The 19,581-nt window shown below is 48.4% G+C and overlaps 1 protein-coding gene across 7 annotated transcripts in view; it reads left to right on the top strand.

The window, feature by feature from the left end:
• Positions 1-19,581, top strand: part of SMARCA2 (SWI/SNF related BAF chromatin remodeling complex subunit ATPase 2) — a 382,091-nt gene that overhangs the window by 179,989 nt on the left and 182,521 nt on the right. For all 7 annotated transcript variants that reach the window (XM_075317706.1, XM_075317698.1, XM_075317689.1 and 4 more), the window contains exons 14-15: positions 1,426-1,514; positions 12,158-12,305. In XM_075317706.1, coding sequence (XP_075173821.1) covers positions 1,426-1,514; positions 12,158-12,305 — 237 coding nt within the window. The remainder of the gene's footprint in view (positions 1-1,425; positions 1,515-12,157; positions 12,306-19,581) is intronic.

Genomic DNA, 19,581 nt, shown 5'->3' with positions numbered 1-19,581 from the left:
CTGACAGCTGGATTTAACACACGCCGGTGCAGAGTTCATTATTCGCTGCTCCCACTGGCACCCCATGACGTGGTTGTGGGGCACCAGTGGGTTGTCATACAGCAGGGGGTCAGCTGATGACCCCTGTCTCTCATGACAAACCTCCTGTGAACGCCTGCTGCAAGCCAGTGTTCATAGGAGGTCATGATTTCATCTTGGCAGAGCGATGCTGATGCACTTCTCTGTACAACACAAGCCGTCAGACAATCGCAGCTTCCAGTCGTAAATACAATAAAAAATAGCAGGATTTTAAAAATATGAAAAAAATAAAGTTAGTTCAAATAATTTGCCACATTGAAAATAGAACAATTTACAAAAAACACAAATTTGGTATCACAGCATTCAGAAATATCTGATCTAGCAAACTATAAAATAGGATTAATCTGATCAGTGAAGTGTAATGGAAAAAAGTCTAAAAAAAAAGCCACAATTATGGTTTTTTGGTGTCCGCAACATTGCAATAAAATGCAATTAGAGGGGATTAAAATATCGCATCTGCGCAAAAATGGTATTTGTTAAAATGTCATCCCAGGGCACAAAAAATAAGCCTTACCACAGCCCCAGAACCCGTAAAATAAAAAAGTTAGTTATTTGGAAAATGGTACCAAAAGCAAAGAATTCATTTAATTTTTTTTTTTTTTTTTTACAAGCGTCTGAATTTTTTTTTTTCACCATTTGAAAGTAAAAGCAAATTATACAGGCTAGTTTTACCATATAGTGAACATGGTAAATAAAAAAAAAAAAAAAACAATTGTGGAATTGCACTTTTTTTTGTATTTTTTTTTTCCCAGTTTCACCACACTTATTTTTTTTTTTTTTCCTATTTTCCAGTAGATTGTATAGTAAAATAAATAGTCAGTCAAAAGTACAACTTGTCCCGCAAAAATAAGCCCTAAAATAGTGAAGGAAAAATAAAAAAGTAATGGCTCTTGGACGAAGGGGAGGAAAAAACTAAAATAAAACAAGCAAACAAAAACAGATATTGGCAATGTCATGAAGGGGTTAAAATGGGTTTTTCATCACAGATTTGGATAATGTGGTTGGTTGGCTGCTTTTCATCCCTACAGTGAACAATTCAGATGAATGGCTGCTCATGATATATGGAAATAGTGGGCCAGCCTGATAGGGAACCTCTGCTTGTCAATGGTTCTCCTCTACCTCATAGTAAATGGACTCTTTGGAGATCCCTCGCCATTCCACTGCTTAACTAGGCTGCTGCTAAAGCCTAAGGAGGCAATGACCATGACGCTCAGCTGTCATACATGAGGTGGTATACAAAATACCACAACTGTCCACTTCATTACACAACAATCTGATATTTGAGCATCTGCTTGTTTACACAATAGAATACCATACCATACATGTTTTTTTTATCTTTCTTTATAGGATGAGGATGATGAATCTAGCAGACTGGACGCAGATGAAAGGAAGCGCTTGGGTCTGAATACAGAAGACAATGCCAAGCAGATAATTGAGTATGCCTTATTCTTTTAGTTTTCTTATTATTATTCATTAGACTCTCTAACTAACAATTATATTAGGGTAGTACTTAAATTATAGAATTCGGGAAATATTAGTTATCAGGAAAGCATACTTGTAGCAAACTTTCATTCGTGTAGGCATAAAAGAGCTAGAGTTGTCCTACAGGTGTAGTTAGGAGATCACGGGTAGACTCATTTCATCACTGTAGTATTACAGGTAGTCCTCGGGTTACAACGGTCTCGAGTTACATCGTTTCGTGGTTACGACGCTTTATACGACGCTCTAGTCCAGTGCTGTACAGAGGAAAACGAGTCTTCTGCACGCCATAAAACCCTTCATTATGGCTCCCAAACGTAAGCCAGACTCATCTGATACCGTCCCCAGTATCTCCAGCACCTTCTGCAGCTGCCTCCCATGCTAAGTGTTTGCAGTACTGTACGGTTATTATGGTACAGTACTGTATGAACGTATGGTCCGACTTACATCGAAATTCGGTTTACGACGCCGCGTAAGAACAGATCATCGTAAGTCGAGGACTACCTGTATATTGGTCTCCCTGGCATGGACCTGTGTTAAATTGGGATTGATAGAGTTCAGCCTTCTAATCCTTCTATGACTGGATAATGAATCCACAGTGTTAGTCTGTAAATACTTTATCATTTATATTTGGTGATTGTTATTATTCTCGGTGTATGGAGGAGGCTCAGCCTACAGCATACCAGGCTGATACTGGCTGTGCTACAAAGTCGATATCTGCCTGTAACTACAGCAATCTTCATACTCTTGACAGTGGTATTTAATGACGTCCATGTCTGATTGTGCATGCTCCGGCCTCCACCAGCCCCCCGTGATGCTACCAGTGGGCCACCATTGTAGCTGGGAGCCTTCTGAAGGTCGCTGCCCTCGTGGCCCTCCTGTGAGCTCAGTAGTAAAGCTTTGATTTTACTATATATTACAGTACTGTGATTTATATTTTACCAAATATGCAATAATTGATAGTTCAAGGGCCATATGGAACTAAAACATGCAGTATAATATAAAAATAGATTAACAAAAAAAATATATATATACACACACTGCAATATGAATAATAAATCAATAAAAACATCAGTTCATCACAAAAAAAACAGCCCCTGCACAGTTACAACGACATAACAATAAAAATGTTACGGGGGTCTGCGTCCAAACATTCTTTCTTTATCGTTCCTTCCATGGGAGACCCAAACCATGGGTGTATAGCTAGCGCCTCCGGAGGACACACAAAGCACTACACTCAAATGTGTAGCTCCTCCCTCCGGGCTATATACACCCCCTGGATGACAATCTACCCAGTTCAACGCTTTGTGTTCCAGGAGGATCACACACATTTTCATTTCCTGATATTTTTTATTTTAATTTTTAAAGATTTGGAAGAAAAGCGGGTCCAGTCTGGACTCCCGGCATGTCCCTTCACGCTCCACTCTGCGGGGTGCTGTTAAGGTTGATTTTACTAAGGCTGGAGCCTTCACATGCCGAGCTCCTTCGCATCCTCTGTCGAGGCTCTGTTTGAAGTGGGAGCCATCACGGTCCTCTCTGCTTGCAGGAGGCCGGCTCCATCCACAGCCCTGTCTGGTCCCTGCTGGAAGGAGCGTTAACCCCCACTCAGGGACATGGCCCTGCGTCTCAAAGCTAAGTATTGAGACGTTTTTTCAGGGGTCCCGGGTACTTTTATTAGGGGGACAGTATGTGCTTTAGCGTTACTGTTAATTTCGGCCAGTTCTGGGAATTTTCCATGAGAACCGCGCCGACGGTGCCTGCTCGTCGGCCGCACTTTAAAATCTAGGCCCCGGCTTCAGTTTGGGCCTAGTTTCGTTTTTGGCTTCCTTCTGCATGTTTGCATACAGCGCCGCCCACCGCCCGACCAGCAGAGGGGAGGGCACTCCTCTCTAGGGAGATGTCCCCTCCCCTGTCTACCATTCCTGTGTCTCTCTGCCCTCTGTTTTTCCCGCTCCTGGGCTTATACACGCCCCCCCTCCTTCTCCCAGCGCCATTTTCTCAGCGTTTCACACTGGGAAGCGCTGGAAGCTGCAGCTGCACTATCTGGAAGGCTGACACTTCACAGGGGAGCGGTGAAATCCGGAGGACACACAGAGACCAGGGCTGGTAAGCCACAACCCCTGGTTGTGGACTTTTATTACACTCTCAGGCTTTCTACAGGAGTGTATCTGGCTGCAGAACTTCCTCCACAGCAGCATGTCTGTCACTAGGAGCAAGGCTGCAAACATGTATGCTATATGCACTGCTTGTAAGCTAATTCTGCCAGAGCCAAGCACATACCCACACTGTGATGCCTGTGCTAACATGGTTGTGTCTCAGCCTGGAGTCTCCGCAGGGGTCCCTCCGGCTGCTCCGGCCCAGGTGGCTGAACCCCCGGTTTGGGTAGCATCCTTTTCACAAGCTCTTTCCAAGTCGTTTGCCGACTCCATGGGGCAGCTGTCCCGGACGCTGCTGTCTATGCATCAGCCTCCCTCTCAGAGTGTCTCTGCGGCTCCGAGCTCTGCAGAGCACTCAGAGCATGTCCTAGGACCTCGTCCCCCTAAACGGAGACGCACGGACCCTTCTCCTTCCTCGTCCCACGGCTCTGATTCACAAGCCGAGGTGCAGGGCGAGGAGGATTCACTTGCTGTGGGCTCAGACTCTGCCTCTATGTACCCCATTGACTTGTCTGAGGGTGATGCGGATGTTAGTGACTTGATTACGTCCATTAACTCCGTACTGAACCTCAATCCACCAGAGTCAGAGGAACAAGCCTCTCTGGTAGAGGTACATCAGTTTACCTCTCCTAAGAAACCTAGGAGTATGTTTTTTAACCACTCCAGCTTTCAGACCACTGTTAACAAGCCAAGGGCCTGTCCTGACAAACGCTTTCTGAAGCGTAGTTCAGATGACCGTTTTCCTTTTCCACCAGAGGTGGTTAAGGAATGGGCCCAGTCCCCAAAGGTGGACCCTCCGGTGTCCAGAATCTCAGCCCGCACTGTCGTTGCTGTGGCTGACGGCACTTCTCTTAAGGACCCCACTGACCGCCAGGTTGACCTTCTGGCCAAGTCTGTATTTGAGGCGGCAGGAGCCTCTTTCTCCCCGTCTTTTGCGGCAGTATGGGCTCTTAAGGCTATCTCTGCCTCTCTGGCGGAGATTCATTCCCTCTCCAGGGACTCTATTCCTGAGATGGATGCCTTAACTTCTCAAGCTTCGGCTTTTGCATCCTACGCCATGTCTGCCATCCTGGAGGCTTCTCACCGCACGGCAGTGGCCTCCGCTAACTCCCTCGCGATCCGCAGGATCTTGTGGCTTCGAGAGTGGAAAGCGGACGCTTCCTCTAAGAAGTACCTTGCGAGTCTCCCTTTTGCTGGGTCCCGGCTGTTTGGGGAACAGCTTGATGACATAATTAAGGAGGCTACTGGCGGGAAGAGTACTTCCTTGCCACAAACTAAAGCCAAGAAACCTGCCCAGGGCAGGAACCAAGCGAGGTTTCGTTCCTTTCGTTCCTCTAACTGGTCATCCTCTAAGCCCTCGGCCTCGTCCACTACCGCCAAGGATCGTAAATCCAACTGGCGCGCAAAGCCGCGTCCTCAAAAGACCGGAGGAGCCGCTGCCACCAAGGCAGCCTCCTCGTGACTATCTGGCCGCGCCAGCAAAGTCCTTGGTCGGTGGCAGGCTCTCCCACTTTGGCGACGTGTGGTTGCAACACGTCTCCGATCAGTGGGTGCGGGATATCATCACCCACGGCTACAGGATACCTTTTTCTTCCAGCCCGCCAAACAGATTTTTTCTGTCCACCCCCCCCTGCTCCAAAGCCGCCGCCTTCTCTCAGGCCGTGGCATCCCTGCAGGCCAACGGTGTAATTGCTCCGGTTCCCGCCCGGGAACGGTTCAGCGGTTTCTACTCAAACCTCTTTCTAGTCCCCAAAAAGGACGGTTCCTCCCGACCCATCCTGGATCTCAAGCTTCTCAACAAGCATGTTCAGGTGCGGCACTTTCGCATGGAATCTCTGAGATCGGTCATTGCCTCAATGACCCAGGGAGATTTTCTGGCATCCATCGACATCAAAGATGCCTATCTGCATGTGCCTATTGCGGTCTCACACCAGCGCTGGCTACGCTTTGCAATCGGAGAGGAACACTTCCAGTTCGTGGCTCTTCCCTTTGGCTTAGCCACGGCCCCTCGAGTGTTCACCAAGGTCATGGCAGCAGTGGTTGCGGTCCTGCACCTCCAGGGATTAGCAGTGATTCCTTACCTGGACGACCTTCTAATCAAGGCCTCATCCAGTGTAGACTGCCAGCGGAGTGTCTCTCTCACTGTCACCACGCTAATTCAGTTCGGGTGGCTTGTCAACCTCCCCAAGTCGACTCTGACCCCGACCCAGGTACTTTTGTACCTAGGGATGCAATTCGAGACTCTGCCGGCACTTGTCAAGTTGCCCTTAGTCAAACAGCAGTCCCTTCGTCTGGCGGTGCGCTCTCTGCTGAGGCACCGCCGTCATTCCATCAGACACCTCATGCAGGTGCTGGGTCAGATGGTGGCGTCCATAGAAGCGGTTCCCTTTGCCCAGTTCCATCTGCGTCCCTTGCAGCTGGACATTCTCCGCTGTTGGGACAAGCGGATCTCTTCCTTGGACAGGCTGGTGGCTCTGTCATCACAGGCCAGGAACTCCCTTCAGTGGTGGCTTCAGCCCCTCTCCCTTTCACAGGGACGTTCCTTCCTGACTCCGTCCTGGGTGATCCTCACCATGGATGCCAGTCTCTCCGGCTGGGGAGCGGTATTTCTCCATCACCGAGCACAGGGCACTTGGACTCCGTCCGAATCAGCCCTCCCGATCAATGTGCTGGAAATCAGAGCTGTGTTTCTAGCTCTCCTAGACTTTCACCACCTATTGGCGGGCAAGCACATTCGGGTTCAGTCGGACAACGCGACAGCGGTTGCCTACATCAATCACCAGGGCGGAACTCACAGCCGTCTGGCGATGTTGGAGGTTCGACGAATCCTCCAGTGGACGGAGGACTCCAAGTCCACCATATCCGCAGTCCACATCCCAGGCGTGGAAAACTGGGAGGCCGATTATCTCAGCCGTCAAACCGTGGACGGCGGCGAGTGGGCCCTGCATCCGTCAGTGTTCAGATCGATCTGCCGCAAGTGGGGCACTCCGGAAGTAGATCTAATGGCTTCCCGGCACAACAACAAGGTTCCGGTTTACGTGGCTCGCTCCCACGATCCTCAAGCCTTCGCAGCAGACGCACTGGTTCAGGATTGGTCTCAGTTCCGTCTGGCCTATGTGTTTCCCCCTCTAGCGCTCTTGCCCAGGGTTCTGCGCAAGATCCGAATGGAGGGCCGTCGAGTCATACTCATTGCTCCGGACTGGCCCAGGCGAGCCTGGTACCCAGATCTGCTCCGCCTGTCCGTAGAGGTGCCGTGGCATCTCCCGGACCGCCCAGACCTTCTCTCTCAAGGTCCGTTCTTCCGCCAGAATTCTGCGGCTCTCAGATTGACGGCGTGGCTCTTGAGTCCTGGATCCTGACGGCTTCAGGCATTCCCTCTGAGGTCATCTCCACCATGACTCAGGCTCGGAAGTCTTCCTCGGCTAAGATTTACCACAGGACTTGGAGAATTTTCCTGTCCTGGTGTCGCTCTTCCGGCCATGCTCCTTGGCCGTTCGCCTTGCCGACCATCCTGTCTTTTCTACAGTCAGGTCTGCAGTTGGGTCTGTCCCTCACTTCCCTTAAGGGACAGGTGTCGGCTTTGTCGGTATTGTTCCAGCGGCGTATCGCCCGACTGGCTCAGGTGCGCACCTTCATGCAGGGCGCATCTCACATCATCCCTCCTTACCGACGGCCCTTGGATCCCTGGGACCTTAATCTGGTCCTCACGGCCTTACAGAAACCCCCTTTTGAGCCTCTCAGGGAAGTTCCCTTGTCTAGACTTTCACAGAAAGTTGTCTTTCTAGTAGCCATAACTTCTCTCAGGAGAGTTTCTGATTTGGCTGCGCTTTCTTCGGAATCCCCCTTTTTGGTGTTTCACCAGGACAAGGTGGTTCTGCGTCCGACTCCGGACTTTCTCCCTAAGGTGGTGTCTTCCTTCCACCTTAACCAGGACATTTCATTGCCCTCTCTTTGTCCGGCCCCTGTGCATCGCTTTGAGAAGGCGTTGCACACCTTGGATTTGGTGCGGGCGCTCCGAATCTGTGTCTCGCACCGCCGTTTTTCGGCGGTGCACCTCACTTTTTGTGCTAACCACGGGTCAGCGCAAGGGCCTTTCGGCGTCTAAACCGACCCTGGCTCGTTGGTTTAGGTCGGCTATCGCCGATGCCTACCAGTGTTCTCAGGTGCCTCCCCCGCCGGGGATTAAAGCGCACTCGACCAGAGCTGTCGGTGCCTCCTGGGCTTTCAGACACCAGGCTACGGCTCAGCAGGTGTGTCAGGCTGCCACTTGGTCCAGTCTGCACACTTTTTCTAAGCACTACAAAGTGCATGCTCATGCTTTGGCAGATGCGAGCTTGGGCAGACGCATCCTTCAGGCGGCTGTCGCCCATTTGTGAAGTTAGGTTTTGCCTACTTCTCAGTTTAGTTTATTTCCCACCCATGGACTGCTTTGGAACGTCCCATGGTTTGGGTCTCCCATGGAAGGAACGATAAAGAAAAAGAGAATTTTGTTTACTTACCGTAAATTCTTTTTCTTGTAGTTCCGACATGGGAGACCCAGCACCCTCCCTGTTGCCTGTTGGCAGTTTTTGTTCCGTGTGTTTCACGGCTGTTGTTAGTAGACAGAGTTCTGGTTTTGCCGAGTTTTACTCTATCTCTACTTATGGGTGGATGTCCTCCTTCAGCTTTTGCACTGAACTGGGTAGATTGTCATCCAGGGGGTGTATATAGCCCGGAGGGAGGAGCTACACATTTGAGTGTAGTGCTTTGTGTGTCCTCCGGAGGCGCTAGCTATACACCCATGGTTTGGGTCTCCCATGTCGGAACTACAAGAAAAAGAATTTACGGTAAGTAAACAAAATTCTCTTTTTTTCTCAAATTACCCAATTTGTTTTACTACTTAACAAAATAAAACTGTTTGGTATTGCCGGAAAACATACTGACCTAAAGAATATGTTGCCAGGTCATATTAAAAGCACACTCAACACGGTTGAAAAAAACTTAAATTTTTTCCTCTTTTTCCGTTAAAATGAATGGTGTATTTTAAAACTACAGCTCATTTTGAAAAAACAAGCCCCCATGTGACCATGTTGATTAGTGAAGCAAAGATAAAAAAAAGTTAATGCTCTCTGAAGAAGGGGAAGAAAAAACAAAAGTACTAAACAGAAGGGGTTAAGAATCACATCCTATTAAGCAGAGCTGCAGAAATCCTCAGAGTGAGGAGGGACGAGGGGCTCTTCCTTCCCATCCAATGCCTGAGACCTCCACAAGAACCAAGCTAAAATGCTCCAACTCCGTGCCTATCCAGATATGGCAGCACATGACCTGCCTGTATATATACAATAAATGTACTCTGCATAACAAAGGGGTGGCCCTTCACTGATTCCAGTCTTCCATTAGAAGAACATAAATTTGAGCTTTTTAATATTAATCACTAGCGATGAGACAGCACTAAAATGCTCGGGTGCTAGGTCCTTGAGGCGAGCAGGTCTGATGCTCTGAAAGTGCTCAACTCGAGTAATGAGTATAATGGAAGTAATTTTGACACACTTCAGAGACTGTGAATGGCTCTCCCTGCTGTGCCTGTGCACGTTATGGAGTGAAGTAAGCCTGTGCGATGTGGTCATGGTTTCGCGGACAAAACATCTGAGAACCCGCGATATTCAACCAATTCGCTCATTAGTAATCAGGCTTTAATCATACGTTACAGACACTTCTACCTAAGGATACCTGTTGATGCAATCAACATTTTGTGAAAATGTTATAGGCTATGTGCGCACGTTGCGTACAGTCCCTGCAGAAATTTCTGCAGCGATCTGAAGAGCACACGTGCGCTTCAAATCGCTGCAGAAAATGTCCGAAGTGAAAAAAAAAGAGCAGATTCCATGTGCTCTGACTGCAGCTCCTGCCATAGACAGAGCGGGGACTGCAGGCAAAGTGCACGGAAGAAATGACATGTCACTTCTTAGAACGCGCGCTTCGGGCAGCAGCCGAAGCGCTGCGCTCTAATACGCCACGTGCGCACGGCTCCCGCACAATCTCCATAGATTGTGCAGGGGACGCAGGACGCATGCTGTTACGCTGCGCTACAAAGCGCAGCGTAACTGCATGTAATTACGCAACGTGCGCACATAGCCTTACTCTACTCATCAAGCACTTTTCATCATTCAGAGTTCTCCTTTTCTGACAATCCAAAAGACAATGAATAGAGTGGAAGTTGTGCATTTGCATCTCTGCTCTATGCAAACTGTGGCTTTACACACCCCCAGCAACCAGTAAGTTATCCCATGGATAGAGACTAAATTGCCATCTTGGGATCTTCAAAGCAAAGCCGCATCTTTTCAGAGGATTTTTGCCTTTATCAACACATTGCCTGGATTCAACATCATGGAATTATGTGGATCTATAAAAGTGATGAAGGTGTTATCGTCTTTGCATTAAATATTTATTTAGGTCATAGAAGGAATCTGGCTCATTTTAGTGATGCTAACGGTCATAACCAATTATTGTCTTAACATTGTTCTTAAAGGGAACCTGTCATCAGAAATTTCGCCCAAAAGCTAAAAGATTCCCCCTCTGCAGCTCCTGGGCTGCATTCTAGGAAGGTCCCTGTTATTATTGTGCCCCATGTGAGACCAAAATAAAGCCTTTATAAAGTTCTACCTTTTTGTATGCAGCTTCTGTAAATCTGACACGGGGGCGGGCTCTCTGCCGTCCGTTATTCTGCCCCCTGGTCCTGTATGCCGCCCCCATCGCTCCTTTCCATATCTGATGCACCGCCCACTGCTCCAGCCATCCCCGCGCATGCCCAGTGCCAGTCTCACAGGACTGAGCACTGTGACTGCTGGTGACGTCTGCGCAGGCAAGTGATTATGGACGGGGCTGTGACTGTTATCAGCAAGTACCCGGCCATAATCTCTTGAGCGCGCAAACCTCTCCAGCATTCACACTGAGCTCAGTGTAGATGCTAGACTGTATGGGCTGCTTCCAGGGATGACGTCCCTTTGTCATGTGATAGGGGCGTGTTCGAAATACTATCACATGACAAAGGGACGTCATCCCTGGAAGCAGCCCATACAGTCTAGCATCTACACTGAGCTCAGTGTGAATGCTGGAGAGGTTTGCGCGCTCAAGAGATTATGGCCGGGTACTTGCTGATAACAGTCACAGCCCCGTCCATAATCACTTGCCTGCGCACACATCACCAGCAGTCACAGTGCTCAGTCCTGTGAGACTGGCACTGGGCATGCACGGGGATGGCTGGAGCAGTGGGCGGTGCATCAGATATGGAAAGGAGCGATGGGGGCGGCATACAGGACCAGGAGGCAGAATAACGGACGTCAGAGAGCCCGCCCCCGTGACACATTTACAGAAGCTGCATACAAAAAGGTAGAACTTTATAAAGGCTTTATTTTGGTCTCACATGGGGCACAATAATAACAGGGACCTTCCTAGAATGCAGCCCAGGAGCTGCAGAGGGGGAATCTTTTAGCTTTTGGGCGAAATTTCTGCTGACAGGTTCCCTTTAATCTAATTCCAGGTTACTTCTAATTTTGTTTTATAATCTGTAACACCATTTTCTTTTTGGAACTAGTTTTATAGCCGAAAAGTTCCTAATTTATCTAGTTGCAGTTACCATATTTTTCGTGTTATAAGACGCACCGGATTATAAGACGTACTCAAAATTCAGAGCAAGAAAAGGTGAAAAAAAAATGGGGTCAGTCTTGTAATCTCTTACCGGAGGAGGCAGTAGCGGTGGTGGAGGAAGCTATGCTGTGCTGGTGGAGCTAGGGAGACTGGAGCTCCAGCTGCGGCGGAGGCTCGTGCTGCCGTGCTGGGGCAGCTGTGCTTGGGCTGCAACAGCTGCAGCGGCTGCGGACTGTGAAGGCTTCAAAGAAATGGCGCCCAGAGTCTGCTTGCCATTGAGCCTAGAGGTTAATCTGCGCTGAGATCTCATCTGTGCAAGCACTACCTGTGGACGGGCGCCATTTTCCTGAAGTCCACTGGAAGGAGATCAATGAGTCGGAGGCAACGCCTGCGCAGATGAGAGCTTGAGCCAAAAGCTCCTACTGCGCACGCGCCGACTCTGGGCATCATTATTTGAAGTCCTCACCACCCGACCCGCAGCGTCAGTAACTCTGCCAGAGATCCCCGCACAGCAGCCCCAGCACCAGCCACTGGAGACCCCGCACAGCAGCTGCTGACACTGCACAGCTGCCCTAGCGCGAACCTCCACAGACCCGCACCAGCCCAGTCGCTGCAGCATTTCCCCGACCCCTTGCGACCCCTCTCCACCAACCCGGTAAGCTACATTCAGATTATAATACACAGCTCTCACTTTCTTCCCAAATTTTTGGGAGGAAAAGTGCGTTTTATAATCCAAAAAATACGGTATATATTCCAGTAATTGATATTGACTTTTTTTTTAATTGCCCATGAAATAACACATTGTTTTTCTACTTCAGGACTGCAAAACAAGATGTTGATGATGAGTATAGCTTGCAGGCTGATGCTGAGCAGTCGGCGTCATATTATGGAGTGGCTCATGCAATCATTGAGAGGGTGGAGAAGCAATCAACACTGCTTATCAATGGCTCTCTTAAACACTACCAGGTAAAGTGTTATAGATTAAGCTTAAAAATAAAAAGCTAAAAATCACATACTATCTCCAATACAATCTGCCGTGTCTCTACCTCTGCTTCTTGCCTCACTTTTCCTTCTCACCTCTCCGTTCCTCTCCATTGAGTGGAAGAGGATTACCCTAACATCTCACTATACTGGTAGTTTCTCTTTTGTCCAAGAGGATTTGAGCATTTGGTTTTTTTTGTTTTGGTTTTTTTTCCCTTCCGAGTTAATGGTGGCTTCAGTGGGGAGGGGAATAAATGGCTCATAACATAAAAACACATTTTTGTGATAAAATATCTTGCAAAAATGTGTATTTTACCTTTTATGGATTTATGCAATCGTTGTTAAAACGACAGTGAATGTTAAAGATTTACTAAGTAACTTGCTAAATATGCTGGCACTGCAAGTAAATGTATTAAACTTGAACATCGCAATATTCATCTCCAAGAAGTGTGAATTCAGAATAAAAGTTTAACTTTTATGACATGTGTTGTATATTTTTATTTGAAGCTGAGCCCCCTCAGTACTGAAGGCCCCTTTACACACTGCAACATCGCTAGCGATATTGCTGTAATGTCTCTGGTTTTGTGACGTAATAACGACCTCCCCAGCGACATGGCAGTGTGTGATGTGACACGCATCAGCGACCTGGCCCACGCTGTGAGGTCGCTGATCGCTACACATCTCTCAGGAACATTTTTTGGTCTTTTTGTTTCCCGCTGCGCAGCATGCATCTGTGTGTTTGACACCGTTACAACGACATCATTAGAGACTTAGAACACAGCCCGTAGGCGTCCTATAGCGTTCCCTTTCCTGCCCCCTTACCTCCTATTGGTGGTCGCTGTTGCGTTCTGATTGGTCGGCTTTCACTGAAAAGACAACTTTAGCGCTTCCGTCCTTTGTTTCAAAGCTACCTTGTTCCTGAGCATGCTGGTTTGCGGATCATTAGAGAGTTCTCCAGTCTGCAATACAATAAAGCCTATACGGTAAGCATCATTTGATTGAAGCTGTATTGATGCTGTATAGATAAACCAGTGTGGAGTCGCCGCACAAAGAACTCTATAAAGATCCGCTAAGCAACAGAAGCTCAGGAACAAAGGATATACAAGCGCGACTTTTGCCAATCTTTCCAAGCTCGGGGTCGCCAATAAGAACGCACTAGCGATCACCAATCCTGAGGGGGCGTGTAAAAAGGACACCTAGGTGGCTTCAGCGCCAAACACCACGCCCCTAACATAGGTGTGAGTTGTCAAATAGCTGCTGTGTGACACGTCCCCAACAACCAGAGAGGTCGTTCTTCACAGACAAACACACACAGCAAAGTGGATTTTTGCCAGACAAGCAAGGGCATGTTTCATTGGCTGTGCATGTCACATGTCCTTGCCCTATAACACCCGGCCATTTTCCCCATCGCCGCCATTATCTCAGTGCTGTGGGTGTGTGACACTCACCGCTGCTGCTGCTGTTGGCACTATAAAGTGCAATCGAGACATCGGTTTAGGAAGTAGGGACTAGTTTTAAGTTCAGCCCTTTTCAGGGCTAGATTAGAGCAGTTCATAGCCATTTTTGCTAGGCAGGTCTGTGCCAGCGCTGTGTAAGGGTTTTTCACAGCGTCTGTCTAAATCAGCTCAGGTAATTCCTTGGGGCATAGTATAATTGTCTGGGATAGTCAGTGACGTTCCTCTGCTGACAAGAAAGCTCCACCACCTCTGCATTCTACACCACCTCTCCATTTCTGCTACACTATTTTTTTTTTTTTAACTGCAGGTAGTCCAGCCACTCTGTGAGGAAGGTGCAGGCGTAGATATAATGTTGCCTTCATCCAAAGGTGGTGCTCTCCATGTCTGAGAGAGCTCAACACCAGCAGCTGTTTCCACTTCCAAAACAACTGACGACCTGCCAATCACACTGCCTCTTGCGGGTAAAGAGGTGGAAGGTCTGCGTTCAAAAGCATTTGTGACTGCTGTCCCCACAGTCAGAGGATGAAGAGCACGCAGATGCACTTGATATGGCAGACGGTGGTTGCCCCGCCACGCTAGGCCGCATTGTAGCACAGTGACCTTCCCACTTGGACTTATGCTTCATTTAAAGTCGTGTACAGGGTGGGCTCCCCAGTATACAGCAAAACCACGCACCAGGAAAAGGACTCTAGGCAGTTGGGTTGATAAATGATTGTTTAACTTTACCAAAACAAACACTAACAACCATGCATAAAACAGAATAGCACAATCTATTCACAAGTCCAAAAGCCTACACCCCTATGCTGCGCCACCCGTAATGGTGATTTATACCCCCTTCTCACCAACCTTTGCCTAACCAAGGGACTGTCTAAACAGTCGCCTAATACCTTGTAATCCCTCTGTGAAGTGTGTGTGTGTGTGTGTGTGTGTGTGTGCGCACACACGATCTACCAGTGGCGCAGCACAAGAGCTTACAACTTATCTACCTAAAACATAGACAAAACCCATTAACACCCCTGAATACCCTTGTTTGCTGAAGCCTCACAGATAAGGCAGATGATAAGTGGTAAGGCAAAGCACACAGCTCAGCAACACAGTCCTGGAAATTTTGTAAAGAAACAGTCAATGCAAACGTGTCGCTGTTCCTCTAGGATTTTAACTGTAAGGCTATGTGCACACAGTGCGTTTTTCTCGGCGTTTTTGCGCGTTTTTCAGGTGCGTTTTTGCCCTCAAAACTGCATGACTTTGCTTCCCCAGCAAAGTCTGAGTTTTCATTTTTGCTGTCCCCACACAGCGTTTTTTTTCAGCTGCGTTTTTGTGGTGACCACAAAAACGCAGCATGTCAATTATTCCCGCGTTTTTCACTGCGCTTTTCATCCATTGAGTTCAATGGGATGTCGAAAGACGCAATGAGAAATGCAAATAGCTGCGTTTGGTGCGTTTCTAAGACCAAAAACGCAGCTATAAACGCAGGAGGTGGGTAGTAAAGTGACGTGTACAGGAAGAGGATTCCTTCTGTCAGTATATACAGAAGCGTGAATCCTCCCGGTACCATCACCGCCGCGTCCACCTCCCGTCCTGTGCATGTATGCTGCCGTGCGGCGCCATGTACAGGCAGGAGGTGGAAGCGGCTGTGAAAACAAAAGTTAACAGTAGAAAAAAAAAAAAGTTATACTCACCTGTCTGCAGACTCCCGGTGCCATGCCCGCTCCCAGCTCCTCTCACGGTATCGCCGCTCCGGCAGTGTGCAGACGGCCGGGAAACCTCCGATGGATGCAGGACCTGGCGATGGATCACCTGATGCAGTCACCTGACGCATCAGCTGATCGTAAGTATCGCGGTGACACGGGCGCCCGGCCGGTATCAGCGGATGCGTCAGGAGACTTCATCCCTGATTACCGACAGCTGCTGCAGCGATCGGACAGGATCAGACTCCCGCCCCATCGCTGCAGGAGCTTCCGGTAATCAGCACATAAGTGAGTATTATTATTTTTTTTTTTTGCACCGATGCATCTGCTGATTGTATAAACGGCTTTTATACAATCAGCTGATGTGTGATGGGATTCAGCCCCTGGAACCTGACACATCATCTGATCGCTTTGCCTTCCAGCAAACCGATCAGATGATATTGGATCCGGATTGGACGGCGCGGGACCCTAACCCAGGATTACTGCGGAGGAGGGGGGTTCTTTATTTCAATAAAGATGGAGTCACTAATTGTGTTGTGTTTTATTTCTAATAAAAATATATTTTTCTGTGTGTTTTTTTTTTTATCTTTACTAGAAATTCATGGTGGCCATGTCTAATATTGGCGTGACACCATGAATTTCGGGCTTAGGGCCAGCTATACAGCTAGCCCTAACCCCATTATTACCCGGCGAGCCACCCGGCATCAGGGCAGCTGGAAGAGTTGGATATAGCGCCAGAAGATGGCGCTTCTATGAAAGCGCCATTTTCTGGGGTGGCTGCGGGACTGCAATTCACAGCGGGGGTGCCCAGAAAGCATGGGCACCCTGCACTGTGGATTCCAATCCCCAGCTGCCTAGTTGTACCCGGCTGGACTCAAAAATTGGGCGAAGCTCACGTCATTTTTTTTTTTTTAAATTATTTCATGAAATTCATGAAATAATTAAAAAAAAAAAAAAAAAAAAAGCTTCCCTATATTTTTGGTTCCCAGCCGGATACAAATAGGCAGCTGGGGGTTGGGGGCAGCCCGTACCTGCCTGCTGTACCCGGCTAGCATGCAAAAATATGGCGAAGCCCACGTCATTTTTTTTGTTTGGGGGGGCAAAGAAATCCTGCAAGGAGGATGCATGCTGAGCCTTGTAGTTCGACAGCTGTTGTCTGCTCTCCTGCATACACTATTGGATGGAGGATGCTGAGCCTTGTAGTTCTGCAGCTGTCTGCTCTTCTGCATACACTAGTGGAGAATGAAGAACACATTGAAGAAGGAAATGACATCAGACCTTTTTTTTTTGTTCACTGATAAAAAAACGCATAAGGACGCAGTGAGCAAAAACGCAGCAAAAAAACGCGGCAAAACGCGTGCGTTTTTTGCCGCGTTTTTTTGACGCACTTGCGTTTTTGTGCGTTTTTAGCGGCGAAAAACGCACAAAAACGCAGCGTCAAAAAAACGCACTGTGTGCACATAGCCTAACTGACAAACTGACAGAGCAGAGGCAGCAAGTCTTATTGTGTATGTAGTCGGTCTAAGGCTATGTGCCCACGGGAACTCGTACCTTCGGATATCTCCAAGGCGCAAGTGGCGAGCTCAGGCCATTTTTCAAGATTGGAAGCCCAAAATGAGCAAGGCTCCAGTTGCACAATCATGGCATTGATGTTCACTTGGAGATACTCCTGTATCATCCTCTCCAGCCGTTGACTATGTGTGAGACTTCTTGTCTCTTATGACGTTGCAAAGGATGGTCTAAAAAAATTATGAAACGATTCCATAAATATGCTGTTACCACCAGATACGGTGTTGCTGGTACGGTTTGACTGATGATGACGAGACAGTCCCATGCTTGGCAAGTTACAACTGGGAGATTCACTCTGTGCAGCACTGGTGTTTAGTGGAAAAGCAGATCTAAGATTGCAAAACAGCTTCTGCTGATACTCCTGCATACGTGCGTCCCTTTCTATGGCTGGAATTATTTCGGCAAATTTTGACTTGTAACGGGGATCTAAGAGTGTGGCAACCCAGTAGTCAGCATTGCTTCTAATTCTGACAATCTGAGGGTCAGGTTGTAGGTAGTGCAGCAAGAAGGCGCTCATGTGTCTTGCGGACCAAGTCCCTGCTGTGTTTTTAGCGGCGTGGTGATAACCGTGCTTCCTTGCTCTGACATCTCCCCCCTACTTCGAACAACCGAAATTTGACCAAGGTCTCCCTCATCTGCTGAGTCTTCCATGCCCATGGCCAGTTTGTCCTCCATTTCTTCCTGGGCTTCTGCACCTTCCTCAACAATTTGGCTGCTACCATGCGCCCTTGTTAATCCCTCTCCCCCACCGTCTGTCCCATGCCTGCCGCCTTGGTGCCTCTGACCGTCTGGACCTTGGAGATCTTATTATCCCTTCCGCATATGACTCCTCCTGTACTTCCTCCTCTTGTCCCACCACCTGACTTACTGAGTAATGTTTATAGTGTTCTCCAGCATGTAGATGACTGGAATTGTCATTCTGATAATGGCATAGTGAGCGCTATACATCTTCGTCGCCATTTCGAACCTGTGCAGAAAGGTGCATAGGTCCTTGATCTGAGACCACTCCAGCAGCGTGATCTGCCCCACCTCTGGATCTCGTTAGCCCAGGCTATACGTCACAACGTATTGCACCAGTGCTCGACGGTGCTGCCACAGTTGCTGCAACATGTGCAGATTCAAATTCCAGCGTGTCGGCACATAGCATTTCAGGCGGTGAACTGGCAGGCCGAAAGACTTCTGGAGCAATGCAAGTTGTTGAGCTGCGGGGTGTGAATGGCGGAAGTGAGCACATAGCAAACATGCCCTCTGCAGAAGCCCATATAGGCCGGGATAGTGGTTTAAAAATAGCTGGACAACCAGGTTCAACACGTGAGCCATACAAGGCACGTGTGTCACATTGCCCTGGCGAAAGGCTGCACCCAGGTTTCAGCATTGTCGCACACGGCCTTCCCTGGCTGCAGGTTAAGTGGAGACAACCATTTACGAAACTCGGTCTCCAGAGCTGACCACAACTCCTCAGCGGTGTGACTCACATTTCCCATACATTTCAAAGTAAAGACTACCTGATGCCGTTGAGCTCTGCTGCCAGCATAGTAAGGAGGTGTGTGGGAGTCCTTGTGCGCTGTTACAACGCGGGTGGCCTTACCAGACAGGATTTGGGTGGAGGTGGAGGACCCAGACAAGGTTGAGGAGGCAGAAGCAGTGGAGGAACTTCTACATACAGAGGATTGACGCACAACTCTTGGGGACGGCAAGACTTGTACAGCAGACACTTCTCCATCCCTCACCATAGTTACCCAGTACCCAGTCAGCGACATGTAATGCCCCTGTCCATGCTTACTGGTCCAAGTATCTGTGGTGAAATGCACCCTGTCACACAGCTTCTCAACGAAGCGGTGATGTGTGCGACATGCTGGTGTAGCGCAGGCACATTTTTCTTGGAGATGTAGTTTCGACTGGGCATCTGCTCTTGGGGCACTGCAATGGACATAAGGTCTCGAAAATCCTCTGTGCCCATCGGGCTGAAAGGCAGCATTTCTGTAGCAAACAGCTTGCAGATACTGAAGTCAACCTCTTAGCCATGTCATGCCCTTCTAAAATCATGTAAAACACAGCAAGGGGACTCCAACAAGAGTCTCAATGTTTTCCAAAAATTTGGCCACACACACCACTTCAGTGGCATAAATTGTTCCACAGTTGCAAACTTAAAATGTTGATTTGCATGAAGCACTATCAAAAAGCCACAAGCCTTTACTCTCCCCAGGATGACACAGGGGTAGAAAAGTCCTTGCGGATTCATGACTTGTTCATCTTGATGAACGTTAGTCTGTCCACATTCACTGGATAGTCTCGTGCTCTTATCTGTCAGCACACCCCCAGCAGCACCGAAAACACATTCCGAGAGAACGCTGGCTGCGGGACACAAGATCCCCAAGGTGTAAGTGGCGAGCTCAGGCTATTTTTCCAGTTTGGAAGCCTAAAATGAGCAAGGTTCCAGTTGCACCGTTATGGCATCGATGTTCATTTGGAGATACTACTACATCTGTGTGTCCTCCTTTTACTCGTCCAGCTCTTTTGTTTCAGCATGAGTATATGTACTTGTCA

This window comes from Anomaloglossus baeobatrachus, chromosome 1 (assembly GCF_048569485.1).
Source record: "Anomaloglossus baeobatrachus isolate aAnoBae1 chromosome 1, aAnoBae1.hap1, whole genome shotgun sequence".
Lineage (NCBI taxonomy): Eukaryota > Metazoa > Chordata > Amphibia > Anura > Aromobatidae > Anomaloglossus > Anomaloglossus baeobatrachus.
Note: the sequence above shows the minus strand (reverse complement) of the source record. Positions and strands in the feature narration are given on the sequence as shown.